General features: G+C 37.2%; 1 protein-coding gene and 1 non-coding gene across 3 annotated transcripts; both read left to right on the forward strand.

Annotated features, from left to right (window-relative positions):
* The first annotated feature begins 1,739 nt into the window (after window positions 1-1,739).
* Window positions 1,740-1,846, forward strand: LOC131334950 (small nucleolar RNA snoR100). The gene has a single exon (XR_009202350.1). It is a non-coding gene; the product is annotated as a small nucleolar RNA snoR100 (small nucleolar RNA).
* Window positions 1,847-11,837: 9,991 nt separating this feature from the next.
* On the forward strand, window positions 11,838-19,117 carry LOC131333681 (probable methyltransferase PMT14). 2 transcript variants are annotated; one of them, XM_058368341.1, is made up of 8 exons: window positions 11,918-12,052; window positions 13,305-13,476; window positions 13,724-14,400; window positions 15,753-15,963; window positions 16,447-16,729; window positions 17,336-17,716; window positions 17,958-18,035; window positions 18,740-19,117. In XM_058368341.1, exons 3-8 carry the CDS (start codon window positions 13,759-13,761, stop codon window positions 18,981-18,983), a joined length of 1,839 nt encoding a protein of 612 aa, XP_058224324.1. In that variant the 5' UTR covers window positions 11,918-12,052; window positions 13,305-13,476; window positions 13,724-13,758; the 3' UTR covers window positions 18,984-19,117. The 2 variants fall into 2 exon arrangements, with proteins under 2 accessions (XP_058224323.1, XP_058224324.1); XM_058368340.1 differs by lacking the exon at window positions 13,305-13,476 and having other exon boundaries at window positions 11,838-12,052.
* Window positions 19,118-19,474: the final 357 nt, after the last annotated feature.

Raw genomic sequence — 19,474 nt, forward strand, 5'->3', positions numbered from 1 at the left:
ATTTAGTGGAAAATGACTTTCAACCTTGTAGGCTCCCCAACCGGATGAAAATGTTGATATGCTCAACAAAGTTGGTTGTCCTTCGATTTCGAAAATGAAAGGTCGTCTAAAAAGAAAACGAGCGAAAGGTAGAAGGGAAGGACATAATTTTACTATATGTCCGGAGAAGAAAAACATCATCACTGGTTCACAAAAGAAGAAGAAAGTCACTTCGAGCGACATAGGATTGAATCATATATTTTGTGTGAAGTATTAGAAATTGGAGTTTTGGTCAATTTTTATTTTAGTTATCTCACCCGAGTTTTATACGGTTGTCATACAACTGTAATTTTCTTCCTCTCTTTGAGATGTTAAAAATTGAAACTCCTAAATTTTTATTTAATTATTTGTGGTAGTATTATCCAATTGTTAATTTTCCTTATTACGAAGATATTCTAATGTTAGTTTTTTTTCACCATTGTTTTGATGTTTTCTCATATCACCAACTCCAAAAGCATTTTCCTCTCCTTGTGGCCGACAGGAAAAAAAATAAAAAACCCCTTTGTATCTAATCTTTTTATTTGCACTGAAAAGTGAAAACCTTTCACCTGCCTAATTTTTAAAAGGAAATTAGGGTAGTATTGTCTCTAAAAAAAGTATTACAAACATTTATGGGTAGTTTAGAAAATAGTGATGAAAAGTAATACTTTGCGAGTACCCATAAACACAACTCATGGACTTAAATGTATTTATTGCACCTAAAGCATTTAAAGAACTCTAAACATGTGTTCCAAACTTATGCCCCACGGGCACCTATTAGCGGGACAGTTAATTCATTACTGATTTAAAGATATAACTCATTTTTTATCCGGTTAAAATTGAACTAAGAACGATTAAATCCAAACGAAGGGAGTATTTTCTTTAAGGCGATTGCGAGCATCACTTTTGTTATTAAACTTCAAAATATTTTCTACTGCTGATTTAAAAAAAAAAAAAATTCTACTCCAAAAGGGTTCTCCGAGTCTATGCCCACCGCTCAACATTTATCGCTCCTCTCACCGCTCTCAATCTCACCATCCAAAAGTGTTTTGGATGTTCCAAATTTTAAAAAACTCCTCCAGTAATTACCGAGACGGATGGTGAGATATTGAGCGATGAAACAGAATGGTGGAGGCAGAAATGGAGAATCACTTTTTGACTAGTAAGTTGTTGGAGGCAAAGTTTTACTGATTCAAAGCTTGAGCAGGACCTGACAAATGCCCCACAAGCGCCGATACATTACTCCCATACAAGGATGGGATCCGGGAGGTCTAGTGGCGGCGGCCGCCACGACAAGAATTTTAGAAAACACAATTATTATATGTGAAAAAAATATATATTTTCAACCTATATAGTCTCGCTACTGCTAGATTTTTTTCCTTATTTTTTATTATATATTAGTCATAAATCTATTTTTTATTTTTTTTTAAGACATGAGACCCAAAAAAGTATTCTAAAACTAAATTCAATGGACCAAAGTGAAATAATATAAATAATGATGTGTAATTAAGAAAAAAAAACTCCACATTCATTATAACCCTAAAATAACTTAACCTAAAAAATTAAGGGAATTTAATTATAATGTCACTCCCCAAATATATAATGTCACTTCTAAAAGGGAGTGCGGTTATCAATTTGGGAAAAATCCATATAGGGATTTGGGGAGTGACATTATAAATTTGGGAGTGACTATCTTTGTGCAGATTGATGCTATAGATTATCAATGAAGAAAACATGGTAATGTGCACATAAATTAAATTGGGTTTCTAGGCCTGCCCTCTTTGATGTCATTTGGCTTTGATTTGGAGTATAGTTCCACAGCAAAACACATATAATGGGGCTACTGTTTAAGTGGTATTCTGAGATCAACCACTTTGTACATATTGTTAAAAGTTAGGTCTGTCTCCAATCCTCCTCTGCTCATATCCCCAATGATTGGTGACTACATGGGTTCTGTTGCTGTTGTTGTTGTTGGAGTGGCATTATCGATGCCAAAAATTAAAATTAGTCTTTTTTCATACTCTATGTGCAAATAAAAAACATTATTTACTATAGTTGTTATTATGTTATTTTAATTTTTTTTCTGGAACTGATAACTATTAATATTGTAATGCATCTTTTTATTTTTTTAGTATATATTTCACTACTGTTAAGGTAAAATCCTGGTTCCGTCTTTGCTCCCATAACCATACTGGGTCATGATTCAGTCAAAAAAAATTAATGGATCATCATTATCAAGATACATGTAAAGACATACTTTTTTCTGTCAAAACATCAAATGATGATGATGAGTGTTTTTACAAGGGCCCGGTTAAATACAACTGCGAATTTACTACATGTAGCTAATTCATAAAAGAAAATCCCAGTAAATTTACAGTTGCATTTAGCAGCACCCTTTTACAATGACCGCTGGCAGTAGTACTAACGGGCGGCCCAGAAAACGACCATCATTATCAATATTGCCACTGGCGAAGAATGCGACGCGAAAATGATAAGTATTTGTCAGTAGGGTCCAACTGCCAACGGTCTCTTATTTGATAGAAGTAGATTTGAATATGGTTGGAGTATATCTGTATCTATTTTTGGATTTGGGACATTTTCGTAAAACAAGTGGTATAGTGGTGGGCAATTAATTCATGAAATAAAAAGTATACCCTGAGATTTGGCAGGAACAAAAAAAGATTTTGACGTTATTAGCATCCAAAGTAATTGAAGGCCCTAATTTTTACATATTTTTAGGGGTCCAAGGCGACACCTTTTGGGCTTTAACTCGGGGACGACTTTGGATATTTCATGCCTGGCTTGCAAACCCGGTTATTAGAAAACAAAAGCCGATTAGAAGAAGATAAAATAAAGTTAATAAAATAATCTAGGAACTCAACTTTTGAATAAAATTCCGAATACAACTATGTTCGAAATTGTCAAATGTGTGTAGATCCACCTTTGATTCTAATCTAATCACTCGCCATATAGAAACATTAATATATAAATTCAATCTAATCACTCGATTCGTAAAGGGCAAGGAAAGGCCTACAATGGTACTGGTCCAATCTCCGGAAGGCCAACCCTTAATAGCCATTCGATTTTTCACCATTTTTCACTTTACTCACTCTCAAGTGTACGACTATCAATTTACAACCGGATTATACCAGCCCCATCCAACTGGAAGCTATGCAATTGGATTAGCCTATTGGTCCTAATGCAGTTGTGTTTTGAAGTTATGATCTTGTCAATACTCATAAAAATAATGTGGTCGTAAATTCCTAACCCTCAATTAGCCATCCGACTCTCCACCATTTTTTCACTTTACTCACTGTACGCCTATCACTTTACAACTGGATTATACGTGGCCCGGTCCAAGCGGAAGCTATGCAATTGGATCAGCCTATGAGTCCGAATGCAATTGTGTTTTTAAAGTTGTGTTTCTGTCAATACTCGTAAAATAAAGTTGTCCTAAATTCATACTAACAATTGGAAGCGTCCAGAGGAAGGTACGTTTAAGATTAATGTTGATGTCGTGGTGTCTAAAGAGCTCAATTTGGTGGGGAATGGTGCCATCGCTAGAGTTGCAAACCGGGAGATTTTGGGCTTAGCAATCAAAACTCATCCTCGTATGTAATTTAGTAACGATAAGGAATGTTCAAGGGTATTGCATTGAATTTTTCTAGGGCGCCGCTATTCGTAACCCTTTATTTTCTCCCATAGCCCATTACATTTCGGTAAATAGTTGTTGAAAATCATAAATAACATTTTGGTAAATTGTTGTTGAAAAAAAAATTATATTTCGGTAACTACATGTCGAAAATATGTTCAACTTTCGGTAAACAATTGCCGAACATGCATTTTCAGTAAATAGCTGTTGAAAAAAATATTATATTTCGGTAATTGGATGCTGACAATATATCTCAATTTCAGTAACTAACTGTCGAGTATAATTGAAAATTTTTAACGGGCTATGTGAGAAAATAGAGGGCTGCGAATAGTGGCGTCCTTTTTCTAAGGTGGTAATTGAATCAAATGCGGAGGCTATTGTTAGACTCCAGCTATGGATATTGCAGTTCTTGTTTAGGACTGTCAGGGCTCGTTTGGATGCGGGGTTAGGTACGGAGGTGTTATGTAATAAGGGGAGATTGAATAGTAGAGAGTATTGGTTAATACGGGATGACCCACATTAATTTGATGTTTATGTTAAGGGTATTAAATAGTAAGGTGTTTGGATAAGGTATTAGAGAAGGGGGATTAAACAAGACTTTGTTTGGATGGAGGATTAGTAGGGGGTATAAGGAAAGATGGATGATGTAAAAAGCTGTCAAATGACCCTTTTGCCCTTGTGCAGTCCCAAACTTAATTATGGTTTACATTATATATATAATCACAAATATAATTAATCTTCCACACTTTAAGCCGTAATATTTAATTTTACTAACAAATGTATTAAGTTAATAATATTAAAAAATGGAAAATGTCAGTTTTAATTTTATAAAATTTGTTTTTTTTAAAAGTTATATTTATTTTCATTTTGTTGAAAAAACACATTGTTTGGTAGTTGAAAATGTGTCCAACAATTTTGTTAGGTGAATTCCCATGTGGCCAACATATTTTTTTGGTGAAAAAGTGCCTAACTAATATAATAATTATAGTTACTAAAAAAATATTAACAATTCATTTTTAAGTGTTTTGTTATATTTATGAGATATATATTTTAAAATTATGAAATTTTATAATGTTTAATAATACCAATTTTTTTTGAATTGTTGAAGAAACCGAAATTTATAAAATGAATGGGGAATAGATGGTGGTTAGAAACATGTGGGTATTAGTTGAAATCATGTGAGGAGTAGGTTTAATAAATTTTTTATATAAATTTTTTTTCTATAAATATCACTCATTTTTCATTTCTCATCCCACATCTTATCTTCATTTTCTAATTTTGTAAATTTGTTTTTTTTATCATTTCAATGGCACGCTGGGCTTGGAGCGAGGAGGAGGAGGATACGTTGTTAACAAACCTTACGAGCCTTGTAGATTCAGGGGGTTTGGCGAACCGACAAAGGAGAGTTTCGCCCTTCCTACTTGGGAGTTCTTAAAAATGAGATGCGAGTTTCGTTCCCTCAAGCAGGTATAAACGAAATTCATATTGAAGGAAGGATCAAGAAATAGAAGAGTGACTATCACATACTAAACGCTATGCTTAGGCATCTTGGGTTCGGGTGGAATCGAAATGCAAACAAACTAGTGGTGGAAAATGAAGTTTGGAATGCATTTGTCCAAGTAAGTACTCTTAAATTTGTTTTCAATTTTGTATAAAGTATTGTTTTGTAAATTTTGTTAATGTTTTCCTAAAATTTATGTGTAGGATCACCGACATCTGAGACATTTCCGGGATAGACAATTTCCCTATTTTAATCGATGGGCCTATTGCTTTGTTTCTCAGCAGAACTTGAAGTTCGAAGTTTAAGGCAGGCATTGGAAGAATAAATTGAAGTTGTGATAATAAATGTATTGACAAAAAAATTTGTAGCCTGCCTAATGTATCTCAAGTATTACTTCTATTTGACATTAGTATTGGTTGTCAAAATAATATAGTGTTCATTTCCAAAACAACTCACAAAACAACAACTAAAACATGTTAGCATACTACAATAGTGTTCCCAACCTAATTTGCCCAAATTCTTAAAATAAAACTTACAACTTCATTCCGAATCGAACAGATGTGCCAATAAAATACAACATACGAAACCTAACAAAAAAATTACAACAAAGTATGTTGTTAGACTAATTTGATGTTGAACTTTCAAAGCACTTGTGGATGTCGAAGTACTGTCACTTGATTTATGTTTGGTTTCGGCCAACTGCATGTCTTGAATGAGCCGGTATCTTTCCTCATGAAATGCCAACAATACTTCTTCCGCTTCGTTTAGTGTGTTGTACTTTTTCTTCAAGTTTTCTGCGTATCCATTAACTTGCAGTTCCGCGGCTGCCCAATTTGTATATATTTTCGGTTTACTTCCAACGAAAACCACTCAATACTTATCTTTATCTTGACTTCCAATCGAAAATCTATTTGGATACAACAATTACGATATTTAAATGTACAACTATAGTAAGACTGTAAACGAGTATGCTGCATTTTTCCACTCACGTACATACTGATCTGCACTTTGTAATTATGGTGCATAAAACTGCACTTTAACTCACCCTTCACAATGCCCCATCCAAACACTACTGAACACAGTTAGCAACCCTTAAACCATCATTATAAGTAATGCCATGTGTCTCAGAGAAATTTCATCATAGACTAACTAGTAACTACCTGAAAAAATAGTAGACACTACTAACTAACTGTCCATACACACACTTGCTACACACACATAGAAATGATAATGAACCAAAAGCAGCAGCAACACCTGTTTTAGCATAGAAGTAACCCAAAACAAACTGCAGTTTGGACACAGCAGTTTGGACAGAGTAGTTGATGACATAACACCCCACAAAACTGCAAAAAAAAAAAAACAGTCATTGTACACGCCCAAGTGGCCAGCAAAACCTATGCCAAAGCATGGCAACATAGAGGCCACACACACACACACACTCACAGAGGCCAGCAAAACCTGTTTGGATTTGGATGGGATCAGATAATAAGGTTGACACTTTGGCTGCAACAAATGTTTACCCCGCCAAGGTATCGACCTTAATTAATTGATTCATCATTGCCTTAGCCAACAAAACTGCAGTTCTAAGTCACAAAACCAAACAGATTTATACAAATTAATGAACTATTCCTGGTACTGCACTGTCGAAACTGCTGTGGTCCAAAACCACCTGATCTCTTACAAACAGCAGCACATACAACTGCACTGCACTAACACAAACACACACACACAAAATCCCCCTTGACAATACCTCATCCAAACAGGCCCCAAGTATGCAAAAGTGTGAATGGTTGCCATTGGCTCAGAACAATTTCATCATTGCCACCATTAATGTTCATGAATAGAGTGCAAGTGCAGTTAAGTGATACAAACATTAGGCTCAGAAAATTAACATCATAGCCACCAACATAGCCACCAATTATGTAATCGTTGTGGGCTCAACCAATTAATGGATCGGAATACAATTGGAAGTTACTCATGGCTGCAACTAAGGTTACCTCACCAAGGTAACTACCATCTTTACCATTTTTAATTTATTCATCATCGCCCTACTTGTTGTACACAATCAACCAAACCCTGTCATGCAAAGATATTATCAATTACATAACAATCTTAATAATAAGATAAGATTAAGACAATAGACTTTCTATATTTTCCACAAAGAAATGTGACAAAAGACATAAGGTATCATCCGAGCTACATGAATGGCAAAATACAATTCAAAATGCAACTATTCTTATTGTTTTAGGTTATTTGCCATGGGATTGTAATCCTTGGTTTGTGACTTTGTGCGATAACGTTTTACGTAGTTGCATATTCTCATGGTTTTGTGCTTTACTATGTCTTTCATTTGTTTTTCCAAATGACTTCAGTTAAACAATATTTAGCAAAAAACAAAGCCTATATCAGTAGGCTGTAGGGTTTTTAGGTAGGGTTTCATATTACAAAAATGCAATTTAGGATTTACGGGTTTCAAAATCTACACCAAAAATTCAAGATTTTCGGTTGGGGTTTCGTAATCTTCCCCCTAAAAGTCAGAAAATTTGGGTTACAACATTTTCTGAACTAACAAAATGCATAACAGTTCACAAGCACAAATCCTTGGATTTGTGTACATAAACCCACATAACCAACAGAAAAAACCCAATATCAAAACCCACAAAATCAATGGAATCGAAAACCCACAAAATAGTCCATAATATCTGGAATCGAAATCCTCTGCAATCAAATACCCATGCATACAGTTGAAATCCACAAAAGAAAATCAAACCCTAAACAGCCATGGAATCGAAAACCCACAAAACACTCCATAAAAAATCTGAAATTGAAATACTGTGGAATCCAAACCCATGATATAGTCGAAACCCATGCTAAAAAAATCGAACCCTAAAACAACCATGGAATCGACACAGTAACAGAAACGCGAGCAGGAAGAGAAGAGAAAAAAAGCCCCAAAAATTCAAACCATACCTCACTGAAATCCAGAAGAAATCGACCCAAAATGCACTCAAATCGCCACAAACCCTTGCTGCTTCGAACAACTAGTGCGGGAAAGAGTAGCTGTAGGAAATGGGTACTTCGGGGTTGGGAAGAGGGATTAAGAGGGGTACAATCGTCCCAAATGGAGGGGGATTAGGGGGTATTCCAGAACAACAGGTCCAACCCTACCCATCGGTAAGACCCCCTCAGTCGGTATTAGTCGGTGTTGTGGAAGAGGGGGTGAAGAGAAATCCCCCCTGCCTTTTGACTTGCCAAACAAGGTATTCAGGTGGGGCCCAGGTACTAAATGGGGGGATTCCACAATCCCCCTTTGCAATACCCCATCCAAACAGACCTTGCCCTTAAGGGCTCGTTTTTATGATGTGATTTTAATTTGTTAATCGTGATTGTAATCGGGCTCGTTTTTATCATGTGATTTTAATTTTGTTAATCGTGATTGTAATCAGGCTGCACATGTTAGTGCGAAAAAAGCCCTTTCTAGTAGTTCGTCTAGATTATGGACGACTATTCTTCCTCCATGGGGTTTTGTCCTCTTTAGGTTTAGGCGTTGTTCCGCCATTACAGATTAATATAATCTTCTTCTTTCTCTGCAAAAAAAAAAAAAAATTCATAGTATAGGAATTAAAGGAAGGGAACGTAAAAATTAAGGTGGGAAAGGGTTGTTTCCAAACGGAAATGACTCCATATTAGTTCCTGCTTTTCCATTTTTTTTTTGAATCAGTCAATTCATTTCAAGCCCGAAGGCAAAGATTACATCGCAAAATATATGAGTGCACCAAACTACCTACTCCGGGATTACAGAATAACCTGCAAAAGCAAATTAGCACTAGGTGCCAATATGAGAATCCCATCCGGGACTTGGCAGAGAGAAATCAAACAAAATCTCAGTACGAACCATAAACAATAATAATGAATGTAATCAAAACAACAAATAGATCACAAGCGAAAGAAGAAATCTAATCCTATGCCGGAGACCGAACACTGCTTCACGCCTGAAACTGCCGTTGACGGCTCAGAACAAGGAAACAACGCCGGCGAACAAATAGGCCGGAGCTGCTACCGGAAAACCCCAACAACGGCGTCACTGCTACCACTGCTGGAAACCCCTAAAAAGCACCACCGACACCGCCGTCGACCACCGCAGACCTCACTCCGAACACCCACCAAAACCCTAACTAAAATTGTTCGCTCACCACCCAACACCCACCTGATCTAGAGCACTAGACCGATGCAAAACCGGACTGGGGGAGACCCAGTCGGTAGAAATCTAGCCAAACGATCGAAAAAAAACAGAAAAACCCTAACCCCATCAGAGCCTAACCCCAAACCGCCATTATTACCTCCTCCGATGGCCACTAAACTCCGAATTCTGGGAAGACAAGGTGGAGCCGTGACGAAACCAGCCCACAGGTCACCGGCCGGAGGTCGAAACACCTGAAACAAGGTCACCACGAACATGGCAGCACATGCTCCCAAACCGATGAGAAGATACACCGACGGAGAAGAGAGAGGAGGAGGAAGGGAAAGGGAGAGGAGGGGGGAGGGCGGAGGAGGAGGAGGCGGCGGCCCCCCTCCCCCTCCCCCTCCCCGAAAACCAAATCTACTTTTCCAGTTTGCCTTTTAAAAAATAAGTACTTTTTTGCAATTTTCAAGTTTAAAAATAATTGATTTATTGAAATTACAAAATATGCAATATGGATCTAATTTTATAAATCTCGATGAGATCTATCAAATCTTGAAAAAAAAATTGAAAAAATATTTTCGTAAACACATTATTTTTAAGTTTGAAAATAGGTCATTATTATTTTTTAAGTACTTATTTTGGAACGTGGAACGGGGCCAATCCACCAAGTGAAATCGTAAAGAACAATGAGGAAAACTTAATTGCTTAGGTTTTGTAAATAAGTTTTTACGGAGCTCAATCGCGAAATCTGGATTTTAAAAGAACTATTCGTGTGAAACTCTTCTCTCCTTTGACGTCCCGATTCTTGACCATTAATTGCCGAGATAGATCGATGAGGTTGCTCGCCTCCATAAATAAGTTATTCAACTTACTAGGCTCCTAGGCTCCTAGGTGAAGGCCCCGTTCCAGAACACCTTCTTAAAAAATAAGCACTTATTTCATATTTTTAAATTTAAAAATAATGTAAATAAAAATTATTTTTTATTTTTTTTGCACCGTATAAAAGATCTCGATAAGATCTATCAAATAAAATCCATATTGTTAAGAAAATTATTTGCGTAGACACATTATTTTTGAGCTTGAAATTGCATTTTTAAAAAATAAGTACTTAAAACGAGTTCCGGAACGGGGCCGAATGCTAGTAATCCAATAAAAACGAGTCCGAATGCGGTCTCTCCTTTTTCTCTCTCAATTCTCGTCAGTCCCCACCCCCCGCCATCGCCATTGGGTCTCCGAATTTACTGCCGCAAAGCAAAGCAAAGCAAAATCTGTGTCAATAATACTCCACTCAACACTCCAGCAAACCCCTGTAAAACGAACTACCGACACTCTTTCCACCTCAACAACCTATACATCATGTCCTAGGAGAGCTGCTATTCCCCCCTCCCCTGACACACACCCCTCCCGGCCCCACCACCCCTTTTCCGAAATTACCCCGCCCCTTTCTCTCTCTCTCTTTCTTCCTTTTCTTCTTTCTTTCTTTTCCTTTTCTTTCCAGTTTTTTTTTTTTTTTCATTTTATTTCTTTTTCTTTCTTTCTAGTTTGAATTTTTTTTTCTCTTTAATAATAGGTTCAAGTCTAATTCTAGGCTTTGTAAAGTAATTAAAAAAAAAAAAGTGTTTCAATTGATCATGTTTATACGACTGTTTTTTTTTCTTTTTTTGTCCTTTATAGATTAAAAAATATAGTTACGAAAATAAGTATTTCAATTTTCAATCCGTTTGAATCAGTGCAAAGATGCTATTTTTTCTGATCATTTCATCCTAAATGGTCGTAATAAATTTTTGGTTCCAAAGCCTTTCAATGGACATCCTAAGAGAGTCTTAGAACTAAAAAATAAGTCTTAGGGTGTTTTGTTGAAAGGCCTTAAAAAGATATGAGTAATTAAATAAAGAAATAAATTAAAATAATATGATCAGAATAAAAAAATCTTCACACCCGTTCAAACGCATTAAAAATTGAAGCACTTAATTTTTTAACCATATTTTTTAATATATATAAACGGTCTAAAAAAATTAAGTGCTTAAATTTTCGCTCCGTTTGAATGGGTGCAAAGATCTTGTCAATATAATCAGAATAACAAGATCTTTGCACCTTTGCACCGATTCAAACGGAGGGAAAATTTGAGCATTTAATTTTTTGACCGTTTATATATTAAAAAATATGGTTAAAAAATTAAGTAATTTAATTTTTAATGCGTTTGAACAGGTGTGAAGATCTTTTTATTTTGATCATATTATTCTAAAGAGACATAATCAAATTTTGTCTCTAAGGCTCTCATAATTACGTTTCTGCTCCATAGGATTGCAAATTGATGGTGAGAATTTCTTTTTAATCTAAACGTCGCCGTTTGGGGCTAGCAGAGCCCAGACCAATTAAAATGGCGGAGAGAGGTAATTAAAAGGGCTAAGGGAGGGTAAAAGAGGAAAAAGGATGTGGGACCGGGAGGGGTGTGTGTCAGGGGGGGTGGGAAAAGCAATTTACATGTCCTAGCTACCCCACATTTATTCTACTCTCTCTCTCTCTCTCTCTCTCTCTCTATGTACTTTACACACTGGTCACTCGTTCACACTCGATGGCTCATCATTTATAGCAGCAGAAGTACTGTGGGGGCTGAAGAATTTGTGGAAGCCTTTTAGCGATTCATGATTGATTGGCTACATTCTCTTCTACGCCATTGGAGAGTTCTATCAATCAGGTGATGGATCGTTTCACTTCGGTTCTGGTTCTTACTACGCCTTGTGCTCAAATAATTAGCTTCTTATACTAATAATTGAGATCGATTCGCTTCACCTTTTTGATTTTGAGTTTACCTTTCTATGACAATTGATTGATTGTGTGTAAATGTGATCGCGCTATAATCAAAGCAATTGTGAGATTTTTGTTTCTGGTTATGTAGTTTTAGTTGTTACGTTTCATGCATTTTACTAGAGGTGTCAAACGGCCGGCCGGGCCGTTGACTCAATCGTGCCATGCTGTGCCCATGCCGGCCCATCTCCAATCGTGTTTCGTCAGGAAAAAAATTCTGTAACAACTAGAACTTTGTATTTGTTGTGCCGTGCCAGTGCCCGTTTAGAACCCTGCCGTGCCCCGATGAGTAATTGAGGCCAATTTAGTCATGTTTTCATGTTACAATTGGTCCATTTGTTTTCATTAATAATCTAGTTACTAATAGAAAGTAGGTACTTGGTACACATTCACATTTTATGAATGTTCCTTTCACATACGATACAACCATCTCTTGGAGATGTTCCCTGAATTTACGCATTACACCTGTGGTGAGTAATTATAGACTCTAAAAACCAGAACAATCACTTTGATGAGAGCACTATCATGGTTCATTAGCTTATAGATGACTACGTAGCAATTGGTGTTTGGAGGGCACCACCTTTCGCCAGAGAGAGTTCATATGGATATCTTCTTTTTAGACTTTGTTTCTATTCCTTTGGTTGTTCTAATCCTTGGGATAGGAAGTGTCCAATTCATTAATTTGAGTTTGGTGGAATTTCTTTGGATTGATGCTGTCATGCTGATTATGGGGTTTCAAACACAACTCTAAACTGTTTTTTATTTCTGTTGTGTTGTTTAAATACAGTTTTTTTTGCACTAACGTGCTTTTTTGTTGGAGAAATACGATCATGGACTTATGTCTACAACTTTGGGTGGACGTAAAAACCTCCATCAAAACATCAGGTTTTCTCATCCTCAAAAAGTCAAAATAGACAGTTTTACGCCTCACAGTTTCTGGCATTTCTACTAACCTTACAAGAAAGCAAGAAGCTTCTTGGCACCCGGTCTTTTCTTGCTTCCATGATTTGCTCTTGCCCATGAGCTCCAAATTTCTGTTATAGCTGAGGTAGGATTGAGTGATATCCCTACCTAATGTTGCTATCCTTTTCTCTTTCGCCCTCTCTCCCGCTCCCCTCTGTTCCTACTTCCTCAATCCTTAGGTTGCACACAAAAAACATGGGTGTGAGCAGCTGTAGAGTTAATGTTTTTTTGCTCTTTCCTTCGGCCACAGAAGTCTCTTATGATTACAAGCCAAAGCTGTGGGGATCATCTTGAGAGATTTTAGCCAACAACTCCAGATGATTATTGACAACTTTGAATAGTTTCCTGTTGGTGATATATTGTTTGCTGTAGATGGATTCCGTTGTGTATTCATGTCTTCGCCCCTTGGATCATATTTGTATACTTGATTCATCAGCGGATGATTATGTTTTACTCTGAAATCTTTAATGTCTACGAGGAACCATTAAACACTGTATTTAGTCCTAGAATGTCTACTTCAGTGCTTCATATTATGTTTTCTGTTCTCTAACTATTATTTTCTACATGTTAACTAATTCTTCTTCAACTTCCTTCACAGGATAGTGAGCTTCGAGTTGCCGTCCCAACCGTATTATGGGCACTAAGCATAACTCACCAGGCAACAAAGCTCGAAGTCCAGTGTCTATATTTGTTGTGCTTGGTCTATGCTGTTTCTTTTACTTACTGGGAGCATGGCAGAAGGGTGGATTTGGAAAGGGAAGTAGTATAGCCGTAGAGATTCCCAAACAAACCAACTGCACTGTCATGTCCACACTGAACTTTGAACCTCAGCACAATTATGTTCCAGAAATTGATTCTTCTGAGCCAAAAGCCAAAGTTTTCAAGCCTTGTGATGCTCAATACACTGATTATACTCCTTGCCAAGAACAGGACCGGGCTATGACCTTCCCAAGGGAAAATATGAACTACAGGGAAAGGCATTGTCCTCCTGAAGAGGAAAAATTGCGGTGTCTTATTCCTGCACCAATAGGATATCTGACTCCATTTTCCTGGCCAAAAAGTAGGGACTATGTCTACTATGCGAATGTTCCTCATAAAAGCTTGACCGTTGAGAAAGCTGTCCAGAACTGGGTGCAGTTTCAGGGTAATGTTTTCAAATTTCCAGGCGGAGGAACAATGTTTCCTCAAGGCGCAGATGCATATATTGATGAACTTGCATCAGTTATTCCGATTGCAGATGGCTCAGTCAGAACAGCTCTAGATACTGGCTGTGGAGTATGTTTCCTTTTGGTTTTTCTTGTTCTGCATCTATTATAATTTCTTGCATTCTACCTATTACCTGTTATTCGTTAGTTGCCAGTGGCAACTTCCTAGGCACCTAGGCGCCCCAAAATGACCAAAGTAAGGACCTCTGGGCAGTTGCAGCCTCTTTGAGGTGGTTCTTCAACATTTTGCCCTTGAGCAACATTGAGGCTTTTTGGAGAAAATGACCAAGTCTAATTGGACAATTTCAATAGCTGGTTTGTATGTACTGCAATGTTAAACACTTAATAATGAAACATTTGACCGGTTCAATATTTTCCATTTTTGATGTTCGAAGTTGCTTGCTTTTATGGACTGTATGTTATTTTAATCAAACTTATAGTCAACACAATCTGCATTCTCTGTACCAAATAGGAGTATGTACTTCTTGAGAAGATGAAATGTGATAATGAAGTCTTATATATGTCATACCATAAGTGATACATAGACAATGCCTTACTCATTGAGCTCGAACAAAATGAGTACATGTGCTTTCTATTGAATTTAGGTTCTTGTTTTTACTACTATATGTTTTGATTTTGACAACAGTGCATGTCATTATGTAATCTTATTAGTACTGGGTAACATTTATGCTTTATATGAAGTTGGGTAAAACACACGCCATGTGACAGAATTATACACAATGTTCGTTCACAATCAATAAAATACAGTTGTATGTTCAAAAAATCTGATCATTTGGACTCTTTTTCTGGACCCTTAACAGTTTGTCGATGGAGTTCCAAAGTAGATACCATAACACATGGGGTTTTGTTACACGGTCTTGAGTTTTACCCAAGACTGTGTAACATGGTATTAGAGCCAAGTATGTCAACGATGGGTAGGGTGCGTGTCCCTGGCCTGCACGTGGCAGGTGCTGCCGAGTGAGCACACGGGGCATGAGGAAGGGTGTGAAGCGAAGTCCCACATTGCTTGGGTACCAAAGTAATATGCAGAATATAAGTGTGAGGGCACCCTTACTTCAATAGCTAGCTTTTGGGGTTGAGTTTTACCCAAGACTATGTAACACTATCCACTCAAAACAGGAAGAGTTGTGGCCTGCAATATATATCATTTGCAACTCATGATGGGGATATATCTCTCGTTATTTAAACGTTTTAGCAACTACATGACTCAACCAAGAGAGTTGGTGTAGGTTTTCTTTTGTTTTTTGTTTTCTTGTCTCTTACGTGTTCATTTATACATTATTCTATGTTATAATACAACACCTTGGCTGGAGTGTTGCAATGGTCTTACTCCTCTATTTACTGCCAGTATGTGGTTTGTTATTCATTATTGCAAGGCTGATAAGACTGATTATGACATAGGTTGCAAGCTGGGGTGCTTATTTACTAAAGAGAAATGTGTTGGCTATGTCTTTCGCACCAAAAGACAATCATGAAGCACAAGTCCAATTTGCATTGGAGCGGGGTGTGCCTGCTATTATTGGTGTTCTTGGAACAATAAGTCTTCCTTACCCATCCAGTGCGTTTGATATGGCTCAATGCTCTCGATGTTTAATACCTTGGACATCAAATGGTACGTTATTCATAGTGCAAATGCCGAATTATGTGAGTCCGTGACTTGGTCAAAATCATATGTTGATTCCTTTGTTTTTCTCCATTTTGTTTTATACTTAAGCTATTATTGAGGCCTAACATCATAGATGAAACCTCAATGTGACTGATGCTCATATAGAAAAATCTGGACCTCCAAAAAGGATAAAATTGATATGCTTATATGGCCTTTTTAGTTCATTTTAAACGTTTACCTTTAAAAATTACCATACAGAAAATTACATTTGGTAAGGCCCACATGTTTATTTGAATCTATTTCCTCTATTTTTGGCTGTGTATCCGGCGATAGGATTGACCAAACAGAGAGAAGGAAGAGATGGGAGTTTGATATTCTGGCCTATTATTTTCCATTTCAGTTTGACTCCAGGACGTTTTACATATATTGTTGGTTGAGTTTGTACACTTATCTGAATTTGATGAACTTCACACAAACACTAATATGCAGACGGGATGTACCTAATGGAAGTTGACCGAGTTCTTCGACCTGGTGGGTACTGGATCTTATCTGGCCCTCCAATTAATTGGAAGACCTACTACCGGACGTGGAAAAGGTCTAAGGAAGATCTCAAGGCTGAGCAAAGAAAGATTGAAGAATTGGCTGAACTTCTTTGCTGGGAGAAGAAGTACGAAAAAGGAGATATTGCCATCTGGAGGAAAAAAGTGAATGCCAAATCCTGCCAAAGGAAGTCTGCCAAATTCTGTAAATCTGACGATGCTGATAATGTCTGGTGAGTCACAGCATTTCCTAATTTAGTGTTGTTATCACTCATTTAGCCCCTGTGATGTGGGTCTTGAAGAAGACAAAAAAAGGTCTATTAACATCATGTTTTCGCGGTCTTGTTATTCCTTTTTATTCCCTGCTTCTCAACTCAGATGTTGACTATTCATTTATGGTGATGCTTTAATCAAAGTAGAGTCATAAATCATGTAACAGCATGGAGTGTGTAGACTTGTATTACACGGTATTGGGTTTTACAAATTGCTGAGGTTCCTATATAGTTCAGACCTGTGATTCCACAACTGTTGTTACGCCTCTTCACACCACTCACTACATGGAACTCAGTACAAAACGGAAAATGGAATATGTAATATAACAACTCTAACAGTGTAAATTTTGTTTTAACAAGCATGGAACAGAAACAGAAATTGGTGAATAAATTGTAGGTTCAACAAGGGGCAGTATGCAATGCGAGTGGTAGCCAACCAGTGCCAACTTGTGTCCTATTGCATATAATTCGTACCAATTAGGGCATTTCTAATTTTTCTAAGAAAGTATAATATTGGTTTTCTTATTCTTATCTTATCTTTACTTCTATTTTTCATATGAAATGTAGGTACAAGAAAATGGAGGCATGTATAACTCCCTTACCTGATGCTATGAATGAAATAGCTGGAGGGGAACTGAAGAAGTTTCCAGATAGGCTTTTTGCGGTCCCTCCTCGAATAGCTAAGGGATCTGTTGCAGGGGTTACAACTGAATCTTATCACGAAGACAACAAACAGTGGAAAAAGCATGTAAATGTTTACAAAAGGATAAATAGATTAATAGGCACTACGAGATACCGTAACATTATGGACATGAATGCCGGCCTTGGAGGGTTAGCAGCAGCACTTGAATCACCAAAATCATGGGTGATGAATGTTGTGCCTACCATTGCTGAGAATACTCTTGGTGCTATCTATGAGAGGGGTCTGATTGGCATATATCATGACTGGTATGACCCATCAAATGTTCCTTTTTTTTTAATCCTTATCAAACACTGGCCTAATTGTATATTATGTAATTTTATCTTTTGATTGTCTTGTTGTCCACCTTAATGAGGTCTCTCTCTCTCTCTCTCTCTCTCTCTCTCTCAACTAGTCATAAGCTGTAGACTTCTCGGTTAACTGCTCGAGTTACAAGGCTGGTGTTTAACTATAGGTGAAATTTATGTGGCTTTTCTTGGGTAATTTCAGGTGTGAGGGCTTCTCCACTTATCCAAGGACTTATGATCTCATTCATGCTAATGGTTTGTTCAGCTTGTATCAGAACAGGTAAAAGCCTATTCATCTCTGATTAAAAAATGCTACCATGTCAGGTTTTCTGGTCATTGTTCGTATCATGCCTATTTGGATACCTAGTGCCTATTATTGGTGCCTTGTTTGAAAAGATCATTAACCAAATCTTGAAGGGGAATAATACCCTGTCATATGGCCTGGTGATATGAAACTGTGGAAAAAGTTACAGGTGATATATGGCATTGATCACTTACATATTAGGACTCTCATCTAAAAGATTTCATGTTTCTACAAGCGAAATTGGAATAAATTTTGACAAAAATGTCTAAATACAAGCACAAGCTTGAGGGATGCAAACTGGTTCTCACAGTTTAGTGGGGTTTTTCGAAGTGACTTGCATGGCTCGCGTTAGGGTCACCAATGCCCTAAACAATATCGCAAAATGAATATTTGAATTAATCTTAACAGTTATACAACTTTCTATTCTTTGGGGAGTTCTCTGTTGAGTTCAATTCACGAGAACGAAAACAGAATCATCCTCGATCACAAGTTTCCTGGATGAGAAAATTCCTTACCTGTTGTTAGTCAAGGACCTGCTCCTGAATAAATAACTTGAAAAAGTTAGCATCTGTTTCTGGGAGATTATCTTCATCTTATATTTCTTTGTTTATGATGAAAATCACTTGATATATTAGAATTAAATCCTTAAACTACTTTTAATGTCTCGTATGAATAAACAGGTGTGAATTTGTAGACATCCTTCTAGAGATGGACCGTATTTTGCGGCCAGAAGGGACAGTCATATTCAGAGATGAAGTTGATGTCCTAAACAAGGTGGCGAAAGTCGTGGGAGGCATGAGATGGGATGCCAAAATGATGGACCATGACGACGGTCCCCTGGTGCCTGAAAAGATACTGGTTGCCGTCAAACAATACTGGGTTGGTGGCGGTAATGAAGGAAACAACACATCCTACGATGAATGATCTGCAGTGTTATTTGGGTAAGTAAGCGTATGCATGGAAATTCAAGTGTTATGTGGGAGCGATTCAAAGTGTCCCGTTCCTTAGCTCAAATGAAAAGTGGAAACTGAAGAAACAAATATAACTTCTTTGGTTCACTGCTTGTATTTTCCTTTCTTTCTTGGTAAATCTCTTCACAATTCCATGGTACGACTGAGGTGACACACGTATAGTTTGATTCTACGTAGGCCTGTCAATGGACCGGATCGAATATGAATCCGACACAATCCGAATCCGATCTGATCCGATCCATATTTCGATTGCCAGATTTGGATTATAGGATCGACGATATCGGATTTTCCGGATCCTAATTCTACATATAGTTCTGGGATAGGTTCGTTGACGGAATAGATGAATGGCATTGGCAGGTGTGACGCAACTGATAATTAACACAAGGATGTTCAAATTGTTGTTCAATAATCAAGATGCTAATTAGTCTCTCTGTGTATGAGCGC

The sequence above is a fragment of the Rhododendron vialii genome, chromosome 7a (assembly GCF_030253575.1).
Source record: "Rhododendron vialii isolate Sample 1 chromosome 7a, ASM3025357v1".
NCBI classification, from domain to species: Eukaryota; Viridiplantae; Streptophyta; class Magnoliopsida; order Ericales; family Ericaceae; genus Rhododendron; species Rhododendron vialii.